Raw genomic sequence first — 21,300 nt, forward strand, 5'->3', positions numbered from 1 at the left:
ACATGTTATTCCCATTGCTTTGCTCCTTCTGTTTGCAGTACTATCCTGGTAATAAATAGAGCAATCAGTGCACATCCTGTGAGCAGACAAAATTTCCTCTGTTTCCATTTTAAGATTGCAGTATCACCTACTCATTTCCATCCCTTTCTAATGGATACTCCCAAGTGCATGCCCTGGTCTGCAGTCACATGCTTCTGATACTCTAGGGCACCCGGCCTCTGTTCTGAAGCCTCATTACACATCCAAGCCCAAGATAACCAGCCACTCCTTTTGAGCAACTTATTGCTGTATTAGATGTGAACCTCAGGGAGCTGGGGGAGGCTGGTGAAAGGCCAGCATTAATGGCCATTAGGGAGGGAGATAATTACTTAATGCTAGTACAGCACTTTGACGATGTAAAGCTGTAGACGTGCTATGTACAAGTAGTATTATAAGGCTTGAAGTTTGTCTGCTATCAAGGAAAGCTTGTGTCTGGGGACAATATTCTCCTTGTCCCAGGTTTCTGAATGACATCCAGCTGATTAGGAAGGGAAACGATGACATGTTATCCCCAAGGAGTTCGACAGTACAACAGCAGGTACTGGAGCAGCAGTGCTCAGCAAAGAGCATGCAACATATCCACAGTTTAGGCCACCAACAGAGATACCATGGAAATCAAAACCAGAGAAGGGCTGAAAAACCCTCATGAACTGCTGGGAATCCAGACACTAACGTGTTAGAGGCAGCTTTTGGTAAGCAGCCCTGTTTTCCCCCTCTCAGCTCACATACTAGCTCCAGGACTGTAGCCCAAAGTAGTATTCAGAGGGGAGCTACTGAGGCATCCTCTCCATGCTCACAGCTCAGGGTTGCTTCACGAATCTCAGCTAAGAATGGAATTTGGCCTCTGGTATACTCTAAGGCTGTGTTTTATTTTCCTTATTTTTTGTGCAGTTTCCTTCCCAACCTTGAAATTAAATAAATCAGTGCTTTTGTTTCTCTTGGTCATTTGATATTTGCTATCCAAGGCCATTTGGCAGTTTTCTTTCTGTTCCTGGCATACTTCAGTGAGGTTCTGCTCCTGCTCCTGACTTGGGAAAGTCACAAGAACCACTGTAGATATCTTCATCAGGTGCAACGTTACTTGAACTTCCTTGTTATGTGCAGGAGGTTGACACATCTGTGTGGAGACCTTGACACTATTTCTCCCCAGGAAAATCCACTCAACACTCAACCCACTCAACCTAGTGATAAGACACACATTCTCTGATTGCTGTCTCTGTTCCTGCTGCTGTAGGTAGGGACGACCAGGGATTTTCTTTAATTGCAGACCTGGCTGTCATCCCAGGCTGGGCTGCAACAGAACATATGCCCTTTAGACCTAAGCTCTAAGAGCTGAGTGATCCCTGGAAGAACCTGGCTCTGAACCTTCCCCCAGCAGCCAGATGTATGTCCCCATCAGGACACGCTGCAGGCAGGATGTGTTATTTAGCAGTTCTGGACAGCCTTCAGTGAGTAAGAGGTACCAGTGCCTGGGTCATCTGAGAGGACATAAGGGCAAAACCAAAAAAGTAGTGCAAGCAAGAAGCAAGAAAAGCTTCTCTGGCTAAGTCAAGTGCTTGGAGAAAAACGAACAAAACTGCTGTAGGTCACACCTTTGTGAGCCAAAGTTTGCCAGATGAGGCTGGAGCATGAGGAGGTGGCTTCTCAGAGGCAAGTCAAAGGGCAGGACGTGCTCATGGCTGGGGATCCAGGTAGAGACACCTCCTCCCTGCTTTTGGTGCTGTCTCTAGCAGCATTGAGATGTTTCCCCAGCAGATGTGTCCCTCGTTTGCCTGTGTGAGTCCTAATGGATTCCTGGGCATCTTTTGCAAAGAAGAGGGATTAACTCTGGCATGACGGATAGAGCTGAGCTTTGCTGAACATGAGCTGTCCCACACTTCACAGTTTTAACTGTCACTTTACTAGGCTCTTAAGCACCCAAGTACTTTATATCAGAGGTAGCTGAATTTAACCAGAAGATGTGACAGGATGCAGCTCCCCAGTGCTTTATCTGTGATTTAGTTTCAGCTTATCCAGAAAGAAAGGTGCTAGCTACATCTCAGACTGCAACCACTGCCAGAATTACTCTGGCCTCAAAAAATCCCCAAGGTCTTCTCCTGACTGAAAGACATCATGCCTTATAGCCATCCCATCCCCTAGACTGAGCCTCCTTTAAGTGATTCCAAAACCTTCACTGCGAACTCTCACCCATAGCCCTGCCCCTGCCTTCGGGTCTTGTGCCTTTGCTGCCTCTGCTGCTGTCACAGCTGGTGCTGAACATGAGCTTAAAAACAGTCAGTAAACAACAAAAAGCCTTGACCAAACATTTTGACTGACTGATCCTCTCCTTGGCCTCACTTTCTCCACCAAACATCTCTGCCCCAAGCACTGGGCTTGCTGCCTGCTCTCCTGCACTGACGCTGACTGAAGATAAATCACAGCAGGTTGCAGGGGATCACAGAGGGGTTTTGGAGACATTCAAAATGCACAAAGCAACCTGTGGCTGTTTCTTCTACTTGCACGCAGCTGGGGAGATACAGGTTACCTGCTGCTAGAGCAGAGAGGGTTGGACTTACCCAGAGGGAGCACAGGGAAAGGAACCAAATATCCCCATTGTGATGTGACATGAGGAGCCAGATGGACTTGTTCAGAAGCAAGGAAGACTGACCAGGCAGGGTTAATGTGAAACTGAGAATGGGGTGAAACCTTCCTGCTGTCAGAAACTGTTTGGCAAGGGACTGTTTGTTCCCCCCAGATGCACATACTGTGTTTAAACATGAGTCTAAAAATAAAGCCTGCCATTGACATTGTTTTTCCTTACTTCATTTAACAATCTAGTTGCTTTATGACCTGTAATTCTGAATCACGTTGAATCAAGCAGTGTAATTTGCACGTAGGGACAGCGGCCTTTCTCCCCCTTCCCCTCATCTCTGCTCCGATGAGTGTGTTTTAATCCCACGGTTTTCAGCGTTCCTAATGAGCCATTAACAAGCTGCCAATTACTTATGCAAATGGAGGGGGGTAGACATAGGGGGGTGGCTGTAGCTAGAGGTAAATTCTGCTACCTCAAAAGGGTCTGAGATAAATCACTGCTGCTCTAAGAGCTGCCTGTACCCAAGAGTCCTCTCAGTTATATTATCTGCCATCTAAAAATGCCAGAGGTAATACACAGGATGGTTAAGAAAAGGGAAACAGAGGAGTAATCACACATATATTTTTAATTATGTTTGCCAATAATCTATTTGGTGTGCTCCTTACCACGGTTCACCCCTCCTCTTTTCTTCCCAGCACTCAAAGCAGCAGCACCCACTTCTAGGAAAGGGCTGCACAACCAGCCTGCAGAGGGACAAAGGCCAGTTTCTCATTTTCATATGAGTAAATGCTCCAAAAGCTATGATCACCAACACCAGGACATAACCTGTGAAACCCCTCCACGCCTCACTCAGTTTTGCAAAACACCTAGTAAAGAGGTCAGCTAGTGCACCACCAGAATCACAGAATCTCAAGGGCTGGAGGGGACCTCAAAAGATCATCCAGTCCAACCCCCCTGCCAGAGCAGGACCACCTAGAGTAGGTCACACAGGAACTCATCCAGGTGGGTTTTGAATGTCTCCAGAGAAGGAGATTCCACAACCCATCTAGTCAGCCTGTTCCAATGCTCCCTCACCTCAACAGTGAAGAAGTTTTTCCTTAATTTTTTTTGGAACTTCCTTTGTTCCAGCTTGCTGCTAGAGCCTTCCCAAGTGAGGGAGAGGTGACCAGCCTCCTGATCCCCTGGGACACCTCCTGAAAGCTTTTTGTGGCCCAGAATGACAACGCCTCACCTTAGGATCTCCAACAGCAGAAGAAAGCTGTAGCACTGGGGAAGGATTGAGTGGTGGGAACTCCCAAGAGTGCCTCTGCTTGACTTTGAGTTGGCCCTGGGCAGCTGTGCAGAAGATGCACATAGATGCCGGCATCTGCCATCTTCAGCACCACAACCACAATGTGGGCACCACATCTGGGCTGTTCAAAAGCCACCAACTAAGCCACCTTTGTCCTGGACACTGCCCAGGTAAAAGCAGAGGTTGGGAAGGCCACTAGACCTTTTTAATCTCTAGCCACCAGCTAGTTTTTCAGACATGGTATAAATGTACCAATTCGTCTCTACCAGGCTGGAGATTCTCACACCACATCTCCCTTTTTTCAGGCCTCCTCAGAGAGACATGCAGTACCCATGGAACAGCACTGTCGGCTGGTTCCAGCTTCAAAGGGGATCTGTAGTCTGCAAAGACTGCATGTGCCAACAGAAATTGTCCATGACTGATCTGCATTATCATTTTGTAGTGAGCTGGTAATACTACAAGAAGTGTTTAATAGCTCAAAAGCTAATCAGAGGTAGAGGCTAAGTAAAACCATCATGATGCAAGAGACACGTCCATCAGGATTCTACTCTTTTGGCAGGGCAGAGAATGAAAATCAGCTCGGTTTCTGGCTCTGAAAGAAGATTTACCAAATAAATCAACCCGGTAATATGAAAGCAAAGCCTCAAAATGATCTGAGAAACACAGCTTAGGAAATAGGACCAGAAAGCACTTATATGTACGATCACTCTGTGCTAAAATGCTTTGAGATTGGTATCTCATAATCTCCCCTGCCATCTTTGTCCCTCTCTCTCTGTCCTGACAGTGACTCCCCTCTGGGTAACCAATGTGTTTGTCTGCAGCCAGAGCAATTCCTGACTGACGACTGCACATGATTTAGAGAAGGCTCCATTACTTAACTTCTGGATGCTAGATAATCAGTTCAACTGCCTTGACATTAATCATCATCATATTCAAAATTCATTAGGCTGGTTTGTTTGGAAATCTATTTCTTGTTAATGTCAGATTCACCCAGCTCAGGCCTAGCAGCATACAGACAGAAATTAAACAGAACCCAGGGTATGGGAACTCCCTACAGAAGCAGCCCCTTTCTTTTCATGCAGCTGGACTACGCTCTGGCAGCTCCTGCCTGGTTTGTCATTTGTGAGTTGTTAAGCAGCAGTGAAACACTGTGAGTGTGCTGCATGTTGGCTGATCAAGGGGCATCTATAACAATATATAACGGAGTAAAGAGGTGCTCAGATCTGCACCCACAAATCTTAATAGAGGTATCTTTTGTATCTAAAAACCTGGGCAAGCAACCCCAGAGACTTTTGTGTGTAGTCATGGTACAAAAACAAAAAGTCTTTTAACATTGAAATCTGCTCCTTGCTTTTCTGAAAACTTACAGTAGATCAGAGGATGGGGCCCTAGTGTTATAGCAAGATAAAAAACTTTCAGCAATAAACTACATGGTTTCTCCCAGCCAGTTTCCTGGAGGCCGATTGAGGCTGGTTCCCAACGGTGCATTTCCTAATAGTTGATTTGGCCTCCTTCTGCATTTTGGGTGACGATGCTTTCCCTCAGGTTCTCACCCTCTAAGCTGAACAGTGGTTTCTCAGCAGGGAAACATCACAAAAATACAGAACAACTTCAGAAGCTGCATACGGTTTCTCTCCTAATGAAGGCAGTGCAGGCACAGATGGCAGCTCAGACAAACACGTTGCGAGCCCTGTTAAAATAAAGAGCTCATCATCGGAGGCTGCGGTGTCACACCTACTAATGATGTGATTAAACTCATCAGTGCCGGTGGGAAAGCTGTGCCAGCTCTGGCACTGCTGAATGGAGAGCTGCATTTCACAGCAGAGGCAAACCCCAACCGCCCCCACCCCCAGCCACCATGAGTTAGGCCACTGCAGGGACACATTAAATATGTGATGCTAATGGCTGAGCTTCCCGAGAATTAAAATAGGGGAGGTTGCCCTGGACATGCTCTTCCCAAGCCTGCCTGAAGCATCCCTGTCAGAAGGTAATGTGGCTGCAGATGGTGATCAGAAGCCCCAGAGAGGCAGGCAGAGGAGAAGAGAGCTTCTGCACCCCTCTGAGCACAGCTGCTGTGGGGGAGTGACAGAACCAAAACTAGCAACAACCAAAATGGTGGCACGTGCAGAAAGTCAGGCTGGGATTTGGCTGCAAGATTATGATGTAAAACATGCTAAATTGGAAAATTCAAAGTAATCAAGCATTGCACCTTCTTCTACTCTACCTTTCCACTGGAGATTTTCCGTGCATTAAGGTTTCCCCTGTCCTTTATCAAGATGCCCTTGTAGAGGCCAGAGCTGTTGGAGTCACACGTCTTACCCACTCTGTTAAAATTCTTCCTCCCTACTTTATTTAGCCAGGACTGTAAATAAACAAGCAAACCCACAGACACAGGAACCTGGTGCCCAGATGCCATTAGAGGCCCTGAGCACTAAGCAGCCATCGCAGATAATCGCTGGTTGCCTTCTGCTCCCTTTCCTGCCACCAGCCAGACGCTCCACCCCAACGAGCCCTACCGGGACCATTTCACAAGCCCAGCACCCTGCAGGACTGGTTTTGTCATAATAGAGGACTGCTTCTAGATGGTCAGCTCTCTGAAGTGGGCGAGTTTTCCTAGAGGAGTCTCTAGCTACAAGCTCTCCATTAAGGTTAGCCACAGGAGGAAGGACGGAAGGAGAAAGTGAGTCTAAAGAAACCGCTAATGTTCTGCAGTGTCTGATAGGATGAATGACCCCTGCAGACATATGCTGAGCAGACAGGACAGTCCTCAATTATGTCATTGCTGGAGCATTTACTTCAAGGAGAAACACGGCTACAAATGCTGGGCTTAAAGCCTTGGCTGGTTTCTCTGCCTCTGGATAAGCTGCCCCAGTCTGAAAGCGTTAGGTATGTGTATGCAGCACGCACAAGCAATCACATGTATGTCTGTGTATGGAACAGCTTTACAGCCCAAAGAGTAGAGCTGAAAAAAAACAATACCCTATTAAATTTCATTCTGCTCTCTTTCCTTTGTGAGAGAGGGCCCTAAAGGATTTGCTAAGGTATCGATGGGTGTCAATCCATAAATCCCAGCGGGCAACTCACAGCCTCCCTCAGGAAATCACAAACAAGTCTTGCCTACATGATGGAAATTTCCTGCTTGCCACACTGATTTTCCCCAGCCTCCTCCTCACTGCATTATCCCTGTGCTAACTCCTATATGCTTCTCTCATCATTTTCTAACCTTCAAGCTCACAACTTTGTAAATATTTGCAGTCAGGTGGCAAATCTCCCCACTCTGGTCATTCTCTAGGCAAACTAGTTACATACAGCTCCTATCCTCAGCAATCTGTCTTTGCTTCTGCTGCACCTCTTCAAAAGCTGTCAACCTTACAGACCCCCTGTCTTTGTGGGGCTGAGTCAGGGACGTGTGGCTGTGTAATAAAAGACTATTCGAAATAACAATCACTGTATTTTGCTCTTTGACTTGGGTCCTTTACATGGATGGCTTCAGAACAGCATTTGTTTCACTGGCATGCTGAAAACCACAAGCTTGCTGCGGAGCTGCTACCCCACAGGGCACTATGCCTGGTTTGGAGAGGACAGGGTTTATAAAGCCTCTCCTTGCAGCAATACTTGCTGTATATTGACCAGAGCAGGCTCAGTGCTTTATTAGACACCTGAGAGGCACGAAGAGCTGCTGGAATTTATGCCTGATAATCAAAAGCGTTTGTCACTGAAACGCTCCGTGAGTCGGTGTTTGATTTGGGCACATGTGAAACACAGCAGCCAGCAATCCAGAGCATGAGGCAGGGAGGGAGGCAGCAGGCCCTGCCTGGGTGTCCGGCTGCCCACCCACCCCTTGTCCTGACCCACAGAGCATTCCTACTGCAGCATCCCATGTGTTCCCATGCATAGAATCTCCCAGGGCAGGGCACATGTAGCTCTCTCAAAGCCCTCCTTTCTCTTTTGGCTTTCCAGCATTTCCTACACAAACTGCTCTGGGTATTTTTCCCCTCGTTCTCCCTGGCAGGTACAGGTGGCCTTGCTGTCCTCTCACACCACCTGCTCCAGACTGAATTTTAAACTATTTAACAGCTTTAAACACACCTAATGAGGTTTCGGTGTGCAGGCTACTGCCATCCCTTTGCTTCTCTGACACTGGGAAGAAGAGTACTTTGGAAACCTATCGTGGACTTCCCTGCAGTGGAGGTCTAATTACACAGTGAATGGTGACCTTGTAAGTGCAGGGTAATCTACTGTGTATTACCTGGGTGAATTATCCCAGTACTTCTGTCTTTACCACTGCAGTCTTCTGCAGAGACAGAAATATGGCTGGTTAAATGGTACTTAATCTTTGAACCATTTGACCCTTGCCCAAGCCAGTGAGGAGTAACCAACAGAAGCCCACTGGCTCAGGAGCCACCACTCTGAGAGTGTCTGGTGTCATCTGCAGGACAAAAGGGGTATCAGGAGCATGTGGATGCCTCAGAGACACAGGTCTCCAAGAGCAGGATGGGGCCAGGGATTCAGTAGGGCTCATATAACAGGGATGACCCAACTGGAGTGTTTCCTTCCTCTCACAGCAAGGGGGATGCATGGGAACAGCACCAATGCTTTCCTCTGACACAATCCAATCCAGCCAGCCACAGCCCCAGGCATTCACCCTGCAAAACCCCAGAAAAAGCAGCTGAGAGATCTGCTTTCTGCCTCCCCACTGTGAGATACACTTCCACACTAACAGCCTGTGCCTCGGGGCTGGGGGCTGCCTGTCTGACCCCTGGTACCTTTATGGAAACAAAATACATTTGCATATGTTTTAGACCTGCTGACATGAATTCCTCTGGAGAGCTTCAGGTTTTTATAGTAACCACAGTAATGATTTTCAGATTATAGACTGATGAAATATTTTCATTTGTTAGGAACATTAAGGTGGGCACTGTAAGATTCTTATGACATTTAAACAGTGCTTAAAAGAAGAAACACAAAAACAAAAAAGGAGGAGGGGTTCTGAGTGCATCTTTTTTCCAAACACAAGCACCGAAATAGAAAGTCAAAATCCCACACGCTGGTACCGAGATCAGCTCTGACACCCCCCCTCCCTGCCTGTTTCACTTGAATAGCTGCCAAGTTAAATAAGCAAACATGAGATTGTAGTGTCCTAGTTGCATATCTGGTTTGGGCAAATGAGTCCTTGCTCACAACTGGAGTAAGTGAACCTTAGTCACTCCAGTTGTGCTGCTCAGCAGTGACCTCATCTAAGCACGCACTCCATGTGCTCTTGTTCTCTGTGGGCTGGGTCATAACTAAAGGGTGCTGCAATGGGTGACAAAGTCTTTTTGCACCTCTGCCTACACTCATCTCTTTCTTCACTCTGCCCATTCATTATGCACTGCCATCAAGTAACCAGACAAGATCGTAAAGCAAGTCATGAGTCCAGAGCATCACACCATTTCCATGGCCCACAAGGCAAACTGCTTCACCAGCCCCTTTCCTCTGACTGGGCAGCAATTGCATGGTTTGGAGTGAATAAGACTGCCCTGGATAAAGCAAGGGCATTTTGGAGGAGGAAAGTTGCCCTTGCAGCTCTCTGGGCTGATGTGGCTGATAGCACTGTTCTCCATTTCCTAACCTGTAAAAGGGGGCAATGCAGCCTGCTGCCCTCTCAAAGATGTTGTGCACGTAATGGCTTGTCCAGTAAAGCAGTAAATGGCATGGAAAACCCTGCCAAGAAAGGGAAAAGTAGTCAAACATTTAGCTGAGGGTTAGTTATACCTGGCAAAAGAGTTACACAATGAAGGGTTACACAATGAGTATTATGGAGTAGAAAAGCAAAGAAGTTCCTGTGAATACTTTTGCCTTGTACCTCAACTGGATAATACAAGATTAACAGCAGGTGATTATGTAAAGTCTGTACTGCAAGGCAGAGGCAAATGTGAGCTTGGGCCTTCCCGTTATCATTACCTGACCTTGCACGTTCCCTTTTGCAGCCTCAGCTTTTTTTTTGTGTGTGGATAGGATTTCTGGCTGGTTATTTTAAGAATACTGTGTTAAATTTCTTGCTTCTGTGCCAGGTACCTGCTGTTTAACAAATGGGCCATGACTAAGCATAGCCTGGAAATCAGAAGCATCTACAAGTTAAAGCAACGAGATTCTGGGACTGTCTTCCCTTAGGAGCACATTTAATAGTGGTGCTTGATTATAAAAAGGATAAATCTGATGTGATTGATGCAACAGGGGATTGGATTTGATGATCCAGGGAATCCCTTCTAGCCCTCTCTGCTTCTAATGAATTTATTTGTTAAGGGTGGGGGGATGCAGTGCTCTACTGATGGTGAACAACAGCCCAGTGTGTAGATAGCTACTGATAGTTAGTGGGTCTCTATCCCCAGATTAAACCATTTCCCATCACCAAGAAGGTGGAGCAGGTATCCCTCCAATACATCCTGAAGATATGAAGCAGCACTGAGCACAAAGATCCTACCTGCTTCTCTCTTTACATTTTCCAGCTACTGAGGATTTCCAAAATTCACTTTCTTTGAACCAGTACCACAAAAGTCAGTGCTCATAGGTTCCCTATGTATTGCTAAGGTACTTACCTGTCTCTCAAAACCATAATGACTGTGTCCCTTGCAATGTTTTTTTCATGAGAATCTCATCAGTGAAGACGAGCAGGGACCACCTTTTAACAATGGGAAACTGAGGCAAAGAAGGACTAACTAAATTTCCTATGGCAGCAGACAACACTAGAAGCACAGAAGAGGCCCACAATCCAGTCCAAGGCTAGAATCTCACTGCTGGGTTCCCCTCCACACACAAAATTGAGCTCTCCCTTTCAGGAATAGCAGAGAATAAAGTATTTTTCACCCCAAGCATTCCCATCTTCTGTCAACTCAAAGGGGCTGAGCTTGGTGTTTCCGAGGGCACAGTGCAAAGTTGTTCCAGAAGGGACACACAGGAAAAGTGGTTATGTTGCCCTTTTCCCCTGAGTGGTTTTAATTCTTTAATTTCTAGCTGCTAATAAGATAAAATGCTGTGATTTCTGCAGGATCAAATGCTGCAGGATAAGCTAAGGGAGTTTATTAATTAGCAGACTTCCAGGGCTGGGAAAAAATAGAGAAGCAACAGGATTGTAGATGATAGCTATAGAGATAAACCAAGCATTACTTGTCATGACATTTCAGCCAAGGGGAGCCTGTCATGTTAGTGCTGAGTGTGGCACTCTGACAGTGAATAAAAATCATAAATGAGAGGTCAAGGCTTTTTCTTTCCAAAATGTGGCTATTCAGAGACATGTGCTAGATGTCTCTAGGCCCTGATCCTGCAAATAATACCAGGTACAGCACTTCTGTGTGTGAGTGCTCCTCTGGCTTCCCCAGGGATTGCTTGGAGCAGTGAGTGCTAAACCCAGTGGTAAGTGGCTGCAGGATCAGATTCACAGTGTGCCAAGCATTCCGGATTAAAAGAGCTATAAAGAAGTCACATATTATTATGTCACACTGCAAAGGTCAACCCCAGTATTTGTTCTGTCATAAAGTCATGATTGAAAGGCAAAAAAATAGTGTCAGGGCACAGGGGAAAATAATTTTTTTCAAACTGCCTTGAGGGCTGAGGATACAAAATTACATCAGTGCTTGGATCTAAATTCCCATCCACACCCCGCAATTCAATTTTGGTTCAGAAAGGCACAAATATAACAAAACTCCCTTTTGGTGGCATATCTTATCCTCTGACACATCCCCTGTAAAATCAGCGGCATCTAAACTCATGTTCCCATGTGATTCCAGCTGCAGCCAGGAACTGCCAGAGCCTTGCTCCATCACAGACCCTGGGAGGGCTCTGTGAGATCTACTCAACTGCTTACACCACGTAGGCATTTGCTTCATCTCCTTGCTGCCACTGCAGGAGGAGTGGTGGTTACACTGGGAGGAGGTTGGGTGCCAGGGCAGCTAGTCCTTCATCACCTGGCCAGGAGCAAACACCTGCCCCAGCACAGGGAGGTTTGAGTAAATGGACCTTGATAATTTGTCTCAGTCACAGCTACTTTGCAAATACTTATGTTCATGTCTCTGGGCTTGCTGGTGCAGGGAAGCTATTGAGAAGTGTGGAAGACATCACTTTCCTGCCTTAACTTGTAAGGGGTCATAACTGCTCTGCATAGGCAGCATCTTTGGGTGGATTACCATGATCCACTTCCAAAACAGACTGAAGCAAAGGCTTCCCGACTTTCTGGATCAACAAAGCACTTCCTTGTGTGCCAGCAGCAAAATCCCACATGATAATAAGGTTTAATGTTTACCCCTCTCACAAGTTTCTGCAGCTAACCTCCAGCAGCCTTGCAGCTTGCTGATGGTAGCTTCTGGGATGCTGTGACAGCTACAGACCCACCCTGCACAGAGATGCCAGCATACAGCAAGAACAAGGGGATGGTGGCTCACCACTGTGAGAGGAAGGGCAGGGTGAAGAGAAGTGTTACTAGTACTCAGCTGCTTCACATGGCTCCCATCAGCCACCACCTTGGCAAATCCAAATTTCTTTGCACTGTCAAAGCATCAAATGTGCACCAGTCCCTCACTGCTGCTCCTCTGGGCGATGGATGAGAGCAGCAGAGGGGCAGAGATGGTTGACATCCACTAAGCTGTGGCTGCAAGCACCTGGCCAGCCAGACACCGAGGCTGTGTCTAGAGCAGGGAACAAGAGGGGTCAGGGCTGACATGTGACAGTCCAACTGTTCCAATGGCCTGATTTTAGTCCACGCTGATTTGACAGTGTCTGAACAACAGTTAAGAAAGCGACACAAGTCAGGGACAGTCCCCGGTGAGAAGCACAAATGTCACTCTGCTTGGAGACAGGGAGCGGTTTGGCTGTACGGGGACAAACCACGCTGTGCTTACAGCCCTTGGAGCCAGAGGACTGCCCATGCTGTCCACTAGTGCAGACACAGCCTAAACACCCATGGAGGAAGACTGCAGCACTGAGGACTTCAACATTCATCCCACATCACCTCACCAGACAGACAAGCCCCAGAGAGTTGCTCTAGCAGAAACACGTGCAGTTCCCGTTACACACAAGAGGCCCTTTGCTGACAAATACACTAGGCCCGATCTAGTCCCAAAGCCATTCAACCCCATGTCATTTCATGCTCCAGTGGCACCAGTCCCCCGCTTCCAGCTGCCCCAGGGGTCGAGATCCACTCACTGTTGCAGCTGCCGGCGGTGCCAGTCTCTGTCGCTGCCACGCTGCGCTGAAATGGCCCTTCGGACGCGGCCCTTCCTGACAGTGAATGGGTGAAAACAAGGGAAGGAGACAAACAAAAGAAAAGGGAAGGGTAAGAGAGGGAGGGAGGGATGGGAGGAATGAAGCAAGAGGACAAGAAGGGAAAGGGTATGTCTTTAACCGAACCGTACGTCTTTCACTGGCTGCAACATCCCAGCACTGCACAACTCTTGCTGCAAGGGCATGGGGCAGGTGAGACCCTCTGGCCTTGGTCTCTACCATCTTGCACCCCACACCATCACATGCAGCAGTGCAGAGGGAGAGTGAGCTCGGCAAGAGGCGAGGGGGGTTGGGCCTCCTGAAACTTCTCCCTGAGCTGTGAAGCCACATCCCTTGAGGGACTCAGGGTGCTTCTTCAGACAGAGGTTTTAGGAGGCTTGAGCGGTTCCTCTATCTAGTATCTAGTATCTAGTATCTAGTATCTAGTATCTGCCTCTTAAGTATCTAGTACTCAAGCATCCTGCTCCTTGCCCATCAGAAGCCCTCCTGGGCATGGGGCTGGGACCTATATGCCCTATATGTCAGCAGAACCAGACCCAGGCCTGATGCCTTAAGCAAGTTCAGATTCATCAAAGTTAAGGTCATCATTGGCCAAACATCCCAGTGAAGCAGCTGATATATCCACCCTACACTTCCCCAAAAGTCTTCATACTGCAACCAGTACTGTTGCAGGCTGGGGCGGAAGAAAAAAAGCCTCATCCCATGGCTTCTGATCACCTGAACCTCAGGGGGGGACAGAGGAAATGAAGGGATGGAGCAGAAATATAGCCCTACGTTTTCCCATATATCAAAGTAGGAAAGGTTTGGGGAAAGGGAGGGAAGAGAAGGGGCAAGGATCTCAGTATGCAAATTAAAACAGAATGACAAGCATAAGGGTCTGCTGACTTTCTAGTAAGGTGTTTGTGTACTCACTGGGACAGAAAAAAAAAAGAGACAAAATTCAAAGATGAAAAGGCAGTTATTGAGGAGGGGGACTTGGACAGAGACTTCTGGCTGTGCTACTTAGGAGCATAGGCTGCCAGTTGCCCAGGGAATACCCAAAACAGGAGCCTCAGGATGTGTGCAATTAGTCATCACCCTGCATGCCTTCCCACCCCACACCAGAGGTGAAAACTGAGCTGCTAAATGTAGCCAACAGCTCATTCTGCTTGGGGAATTGTCCCATGAAGGACTTGACTCCCCTCTTTTCCCAAAAAGTTGAGGTAGGAAATGAGTGGGGAAAAGGCTTAGAAAATTGTTTCATGATGGTTGTTAAACTTGCTTCTGCAATACAATGTTACAGTGAGTGATAAAAGACGAGAGAGAACTATGGCATAAAGCAGCATCCTAAAGCCAGCTGTGGCAGAGGTAGGGACACGGGAAAGAAGCAGAACAAATGAAGTCATCCAGCAGTGGAAAAAAAAGCCCATCAATATAACATAGTGCGGAGCAAAACAAATACTACCTCAGACACAGAGCTGAAAGGGAAACATCTTCCTCTGTCAGATCTATTACCATGCATTTATTCCAATAACAACTAACCCAGAGAGTAACCCAAACCTGATTTATTCCTCTATCTAAGCAAATAAGAAGAGGCAGCCGAATTTGACTGTAAAAACCTCTGATCTCATATGTTTTCCCTCTATATACTAGAAAAATAAGAGTGGAGCTTCTGCCTTGCTGCCAGGGGATGCTGGCAAAGCATTTGAGCTATAGATATTGTGTCTTGTCACTAATGACTGCAGGGGACTAAAAGGGATTTGGATTTTTTTAATGCTTCACATTAATTGATAATTTGGTCTCAGAATCCACAGTGGAACACAGGATTTGCTATATTGGATCAGTCTAGTGGCCCATAAAATCTGGCGTCTTGCCTCAGTGATGCTCAGAAAAATTACCATCCAGTGTCTTTGCCTACAAGGTTGCTGGCCACTCCTGTAAGACCAGGCAATTGAAAGAGATGAAAGGTCTTTCTGGCCAGCACAGCAAGTCTCTTCAAAACCCTGAAACATGGATTTGGCAGGGCTGTGTTGCAGTCTTGGGTTGCTTTGTTTTGGGGTATTTTTTTAATATAAGGAAGAAAATCTGTAACTGCAAACATTTTCAATAGCCTCAGATGCTGTTGGTTTCCCTCTTACTCACCACAGCCCAAGGAGCAAGAAGGTGAACTTGTGTTTTTATGGGACAAATGAGAACACAATTGAGGCCAGAACAGGGGAAATACGTTGTCCTGGGCAGAACAATATTGATCAGGTACCGTAAAGCTTCCTCTCACTAATTCCTTTAGCAGTTTTATCATGTGTTGCCTGCAGAATTGAATGAGGAGGAGAGTGGTGGAATCACTTAAGTGTTCAAAGCTCAACACATACCGAGGAAAGGTTCCTATTTCATGTGTGTATGCAATTTTGTGCATCGTTGCCCCTTGATTATACGTTGAACATGCTCCTTTTGACAGCCTAGCCCTAAACAGCCTGTTTATTAAGATAGCTGCTTGCAAATAGGGCCTTTCTCCATCCAGCTGGCACGGAGAAGGAGCTCACTGATGCTGGGAGAGAGGCAGGACTATGAAATGGAAGGATCAGGAGGGGAAAGCCTGAGGAAACTCTGACCATGCAGGAATCAGGAGGAAAAAAGAAAGGCGATATTTCCTTTCCATGCAAACATCTTAATTAAGGAGGATGATGAATGCATTAGGAGGATGATGAATGCATTTGCATCTTATTTTTTCTAGGGAGGTTTTCAGCTTGTCTTGAAACAGAGTATAATTTATCCATGCTCTCAGGCTTATAATCTCTCTGCCTCCAGTACACTGAGGTCTGGGGTTGCTCTCCACCTTTCCTGACTGATATATGGTCTCATGGCTATCCCCATGGAAAAGTAGAGCTGAGATCATGGTTACTGTATGGAAGGCAGGAAGAGGCCACTGACCAGATGGGATGCAGTGGGTCCAATGACCTAGATAAAGTGAGAGGGTCCAAATCTCCCTCAGTTGTAAGTGGCAGTGCTCCTTTCAAAGCATGAACAGTTTGTTTCCATATGCTCAGGAGCACACACGTTGTTTCTGGTCCATCTGAGGCTACAGTAATGAAGCTCCCTGGCATATGGCTTAAATCAGGCACCTTAATAAAACCCAGAACCATGAACTTCTCTGGCCTATACAAAATCCTTCCTGGTTTCTGGTGACAGCACCATGTTTTGGATGAAATTCCACCATGGAAGAGTCTCTCTGGCTCAGGACTAGGCACTGTGCTTTTTTTTTCCACAGCTTTTAGGCTAATGGGATGTTCAGAGTGGGGAAAATGGGAGGGAGGGTGCACATTCTATGCAGGCAGTATTTAGCAGGTGGTTGGGAATGACACTTGGACAATATAGATTAGAACAGGGGAGAAAAAAATAAATCAGTTTCATAATCAAGGCCTGGAAAACACTACTCAAGGATGATTGAGGATCAGAAGCAGCTTCTCTTGCCTCTTTGGATCCGTTAACTGCACTCAAGGAACACTGAAAATGGAAGAGTCCTGCCCTCTCTAGTTATGTTTTAAAGAAGGGAATTGTTCTGAAGGAAGGGGCTCCTGAAATCCCTCCAGGAAGCATTGGCTCAAGTTTTCGCAGTAGAAGTGAACAGGAGTGGGTAGTTTGGCTATATTGAGAAACAATCCGAGCTTTCTGAACTGAATCTCTGATTTCCTGGTGCTGGTGTTATTATCCCTCACCTGGGTGAGCCCAACGGTTGGGAGAAAGTAAAAGCCTCAATTCAAACTTGTGGGAATGGGGCTGAGCTTTGATTGAAAGACTGTGTGTCTGATTAGCTCTCAATAAGCGTGTGAGGGTTTGGGGGGAACATAGAGAGGTTAAGCATGGAGGTCATTGTTTGAGTGAATATTGAGATTATATTAAACCAAAAATCTGAGCCAAATGGCTTGCAAGGCAGCAGCAACATATCCTAAACAGGAGATGAGGTGAGAGTTGAGGTCAAGCACCACAGCAGGGTGGTTTTATTTCCCAAAACCAAACTGCTCTTTTGTGCCTGTGCTTCAAAGATGTCATGAGATTGTGAGAGCTCTTCACCTGCCACATCACTCTCATTACTGAAATGAAATAAATGGCAACAGCATGAAAACAGCAACTCGAGCAGGAGAAAGACAGGTAGACAGCGAGGAAAAGGGAAGAGGGGAAAACAGGATGTGGGTGGAGGTCTTGGAGGGTGGAGAATTGGAGCAATTACAATTTCTGAGAAAAAGCCAGTAATACAACACAACCTAATTTCCCCAATTAATTCTTCTGCACTTGAGCTGTTTTGTGTGAAGGGCTCTTAATATTTCAAACAGGAGGAGAGGGTGCAAAAAAAAAAAAGGCACAACATTTGTTTTTCCCACAGTGTAGAAACAGGGAGGTGCTGAGGAAAAATGTCTGGCTAAAACAGAAGATGATGCTGTTACATCTTCCTTTCAGGAGATAAGGAACTGTGCCACAAATTCAATTTGCAGAGGTTTCTATAGGAGCCACAGAGATATCAAAGACCAGCACGTTCAATATCACACTGACTTTCCCTGCACACAGAACACACCAGGACAGGCACAGACACTTAAACTATGCACCCACATTGAGCAGTTCCCTCATCTCTCATTTTTTTTAGCCCTGCAAGAAGTTAGAAGCAAACTGGTTCTTTTGCCCTCAGTTGTGAGACACCGTGGCATGAGCCATCCATACCTCATGGGACACACAGGTGTCATCAAGGGGAACAATGGCAATAAAAACAAGGCAAGAAATAATAAAGCAGGGGCTGGGGTGATCGGACATGTGGAGCAAACTGATGCTGAGAAGAGCACGTGACACTTTCAACAGCAGACACAGGTTCCTGCATATCGTGAAACTATGGCTCTGCTTGGCTGACCTATTTGTATCAGTACTAGAGCTCATCAGGTCACATCTCCAGGTCACTGTGAGACTTTTTATTCTTTTACTTATGTAGCTATTACAAAGTAAGGCATGTTCTCCATGATCCCACTTAGCATAGGAGAAAATTCAAGTAGTTTTCACTTCTAGGTCCTTTCCTTAGTGAAACACATATTTACAGATATGGAGCCCTCCCGAGACTAGAGTAGGAAGGATGGAGAGAGAGTAGCATGTTGCACTTTTCACCACAGAAAAAGGGTAGAAGAGATAAAAGGCAATGCTCAGCTGCCTAACATCTGCACAGCACTCAGGTGCTGGAAGTGATGCTGGTGTTGGAAGCTGTATGTGGCATGCTGATCTCACACCACGGTTAGTACAGGGACTGAGATTTCTCACACCCTTTGGCATTGAGGCAGAGCCTGAGCACCCTACCTGGGTGCACAGAGCCTGGCTCACTGTCTTGCAGCTGACTACTCCTGCCAGTGTACACCAGGTCTACTGTAAAACCTGAAAGTGGCAGCTTTTTCTTTTTCACTCCCAAAGTGCGTCAGTGCCTTATTCCAGATAGAAATTCAGAGTGTGTTTTCCTCCCCTCTGCCTATTGCCATTCCCTTTCATAGGCAATGGTGCAGAATCTCAGCACACGTGTCACAGGGTTCCTTCCTGGTGTTGGCAAGGCTGGCCAGCAGCTTCTCTCTGCCAGGAGCAACCTCCCATGCTGCGTGAGATGGACAGCAAAGCAACAAGGCATCAGGGGACGTGAACATGGGTGTTCTGCAGCTGAAGGACACTCACAGGGCCCTGTTAAGGATGCACAAAAAGTGCTGGTGGGAGAGTGCTGCTAAGCACCTGCAGAGAGTTCAGAGGTGGTGGGAACAGAGCACCACTCAATGATGGGGTGATTGTTTAGGGGTCCTCTATCTAGAAGAGCCTGGGTCAGACTAAATCTACATTCCATGAAAGTTCTATCTATTCATCTTATCTACCATGCTGAATGAGCTTCCAAAGGAGCATGACCCAGGCAGCTGTGAAACCTCAGTGATCTATTACTCACAGGGAAACTTCACTGCAAACATAATTGTACCCAGGAGAAAGAAAATTTTGAACCCCAGAAGAGAAGAACTAAAGCAAGAGATAGTCTAGATGAGAGATGGTCATCAGAAAGCAATCCAACAATGGGTAATGAAAGCCATCAAAAAGAAGAGGGGTGTTGGTAGCCATTTTAAAGATATAGAAGAAAGAAAGTGTTTACACAGTAAACCTTCATGTTTCAGAGGAAGAGGCATCTGCCAGAGGGATCCTAGACTTTTTAAAGAACATTGACCTAAGGCCAATGTCATAGCAGAAATGTTCTTTTGGTTCTGGTGGTCTAAGGATGTCAGAGCCAAGGTTCACAGGAAGAGATATTCGTCTTTTATTAAACCAACCAATACTGGTTGGGGGGAAAAAAAAGCACTCAGAGAGGGCTAAAATTCATCTTCTTCCCCCTTGTAACGATATCATATGTTCTATTAAAAGATATTACTTCTTCCTGCAAACTTTGTCTCTCCCAAATCCAAACAATGCTCCAGAGTGGTGGAGACATAGAAACAGGGAACATTTTTTTGGTTATTATGTTTAGCTCTGTGTTGCTAGACACAGAAACTTATTTTCAGAGCCCTACACATGTCTTTTTCTTTTGACAAGCAGGTGTCCTGTGTCTGTGACTAGGAGAACGCTCACGACAGACTTCTAGGAAATGATGGAGCTTAATCCCCAAGAGGTTACAAGCCCAGCCCAGGATTTGGGGCAAGATGTCAGAAGAGTAGGACATAAGAGATCTGGAAAGAGAAATGTCTTAATGAGGATTAATGCCTACATAAATTCTTCCTTTACTCAACATGTGTCTTCACTGCTGACGTCCCACCCATGTCAGGACATTACCTTGGAAATTATTAAGGGGTGTTGACTGTGATTTAAGATTGTGTTCTCTTCTAAAGATGAAGAAATCCTGTCATTTCTCTGGCCAGCTGCCATGTGAGTTTGTTTGGGAATTGAATTATGCATTTTGGGAGACCAAAGGAAAATTATCTGGATTTTATTGGAGCACAGGTGAATTCAGAGCCACAGAAGGGCTCTGGGAGCAACCAAACCCCAGTCTTCTGGGTGAAAGAGCATCTGGTAGTCCTAAGCCCAGCTTCGGTGATGCCCCCAGCTCTGGACACCCCCTCTCCACACGGCGACAGCCTCCTGTTCCCTGGACAGCACCGGGAAGGCACCATGTGCCTGGTTTGCTGCAGTCTCTATGTCACACTCAGCTTGGCTGAGGCACAATGTCCCTGACCTGCAGCATCCCACTACCTGCTGTCACACTCCTGAGTCATACCTAAAAAAAAAAAATCGCCTACTCACACTTTTTTCCTTCCCCAAGAAAACAACAAGGAAGACGAAATCCGCCCAAATCTTTTCTCTCCAGTATGAATATATTCCATCCTGCCTTCCCACAGAGACCCACACCAAAGATTGCACAGCACATTACACAACATATCACAGAAATGCTTCTTCAGCATCCCTGCCTTTACTCCTCACTCGGAAGCTGGGCTGCTTCTCACCACTTTCCTCCGCTTTCTAATCAGATGCTGTCTCACCTCTTCCCACCACCTACACCTCCACAACCATCTTCTCTCCATCCTGTCTTGATGAAAGAAGGTTTAAAGGCAACAGCTGACGGGATCCCTCTGTGATGCACACGGAAAAAGAGGCATCTGTCTTCAGGCAGAACACAGAGAGCCTTGCAGGGAGAGGAAACAAGCCTCTGTGCTGCTTTTGTTACGCAAATGTTTGTTTTCTGCATCCAAATGTGTAACAAGAAATTAAGCAGTTCACCTTTGTTAAGGCCCTTTTGCATCCCACAAACGAAAGAGCCAGATGGTGTTCTCTCTTTGTTTCAAAAGATTAAAACTGGGAATGAAAGGAAACGGCTAGGAGCTAAACCTCAGCCTGGAACACACTCATATATCCATATGCCCAACTCCTCATGCTGGTGAGGGCCTGGGCAGAAGCAGAGGACTGAAGTGAGTCTGCTTGCAGAGAGCTCCAGACCTGTCCTTTTCTGCCAGCTTTGAGCTGGAATCCTTCACCATGTTCCCAGAAAATGACAAAGTACAGCATTGTCCCCAGGCTGCAGCTTGGACACACCAAACAATATTTCCTAGAAGCCACATGAGGCAGAACTTTGCTCCAGGTTCTCCTGGTGGCAGTGACAGGGGAGAGCTGCCACACACAAACG

At 46.5% G+C, this 21,300-nt stretch overlaps 1 protein-coding gene across 4 annotated transcripts in view; it reads right to left on the reverse strand.

The window, feature by feature from the left end:
- NTRK3 (neurotrophic receptor tyrosine kinase 3) overlaps positions 1–21,300 on the reverse strand; it is a 210,300-nt gene that overhangs the window by 6,944 nt on the left and 182,056 nt on the right. Inside the window, exons 16-17 of one of the 4 annotated variants that reach the window (XM_061999313.1) lie at positions 8,997–9,004; positions 2,736–2,756 (exon numbers count right to left, since the gene is read on the reverse strand). The exons of 2 other annotated variants lie outside the window; for them this stretch is intronic. In XM_061999313.1, coding sequence (XP_061855297.1) covers positions 2,736–2,756; positions 8,997–9,004 — 29 coding nt within the window. Of the gene's footprint in view, positions 1–2,735; positions 2,757–8,996; positions 9,005–13,079; positions 13,155–21,300 lie in introns of all 4 variants that reach the window. One more of the 4 variants, XM_061999311.1, reaches the window with a different exon arrangement.

This window comes from Colius striatus, chromosome 7, assembly GCF_028858725.1.
Source record: "Colius striatus isolate bColStr4 chromosome 7, bColStr4.1.hap1, whole genome shotgun sequence".
NCBI lineage: Eukaryota > Metazoa > Chordata > Aves > Coliiformes > Coliidae > Colius > Colius striatus.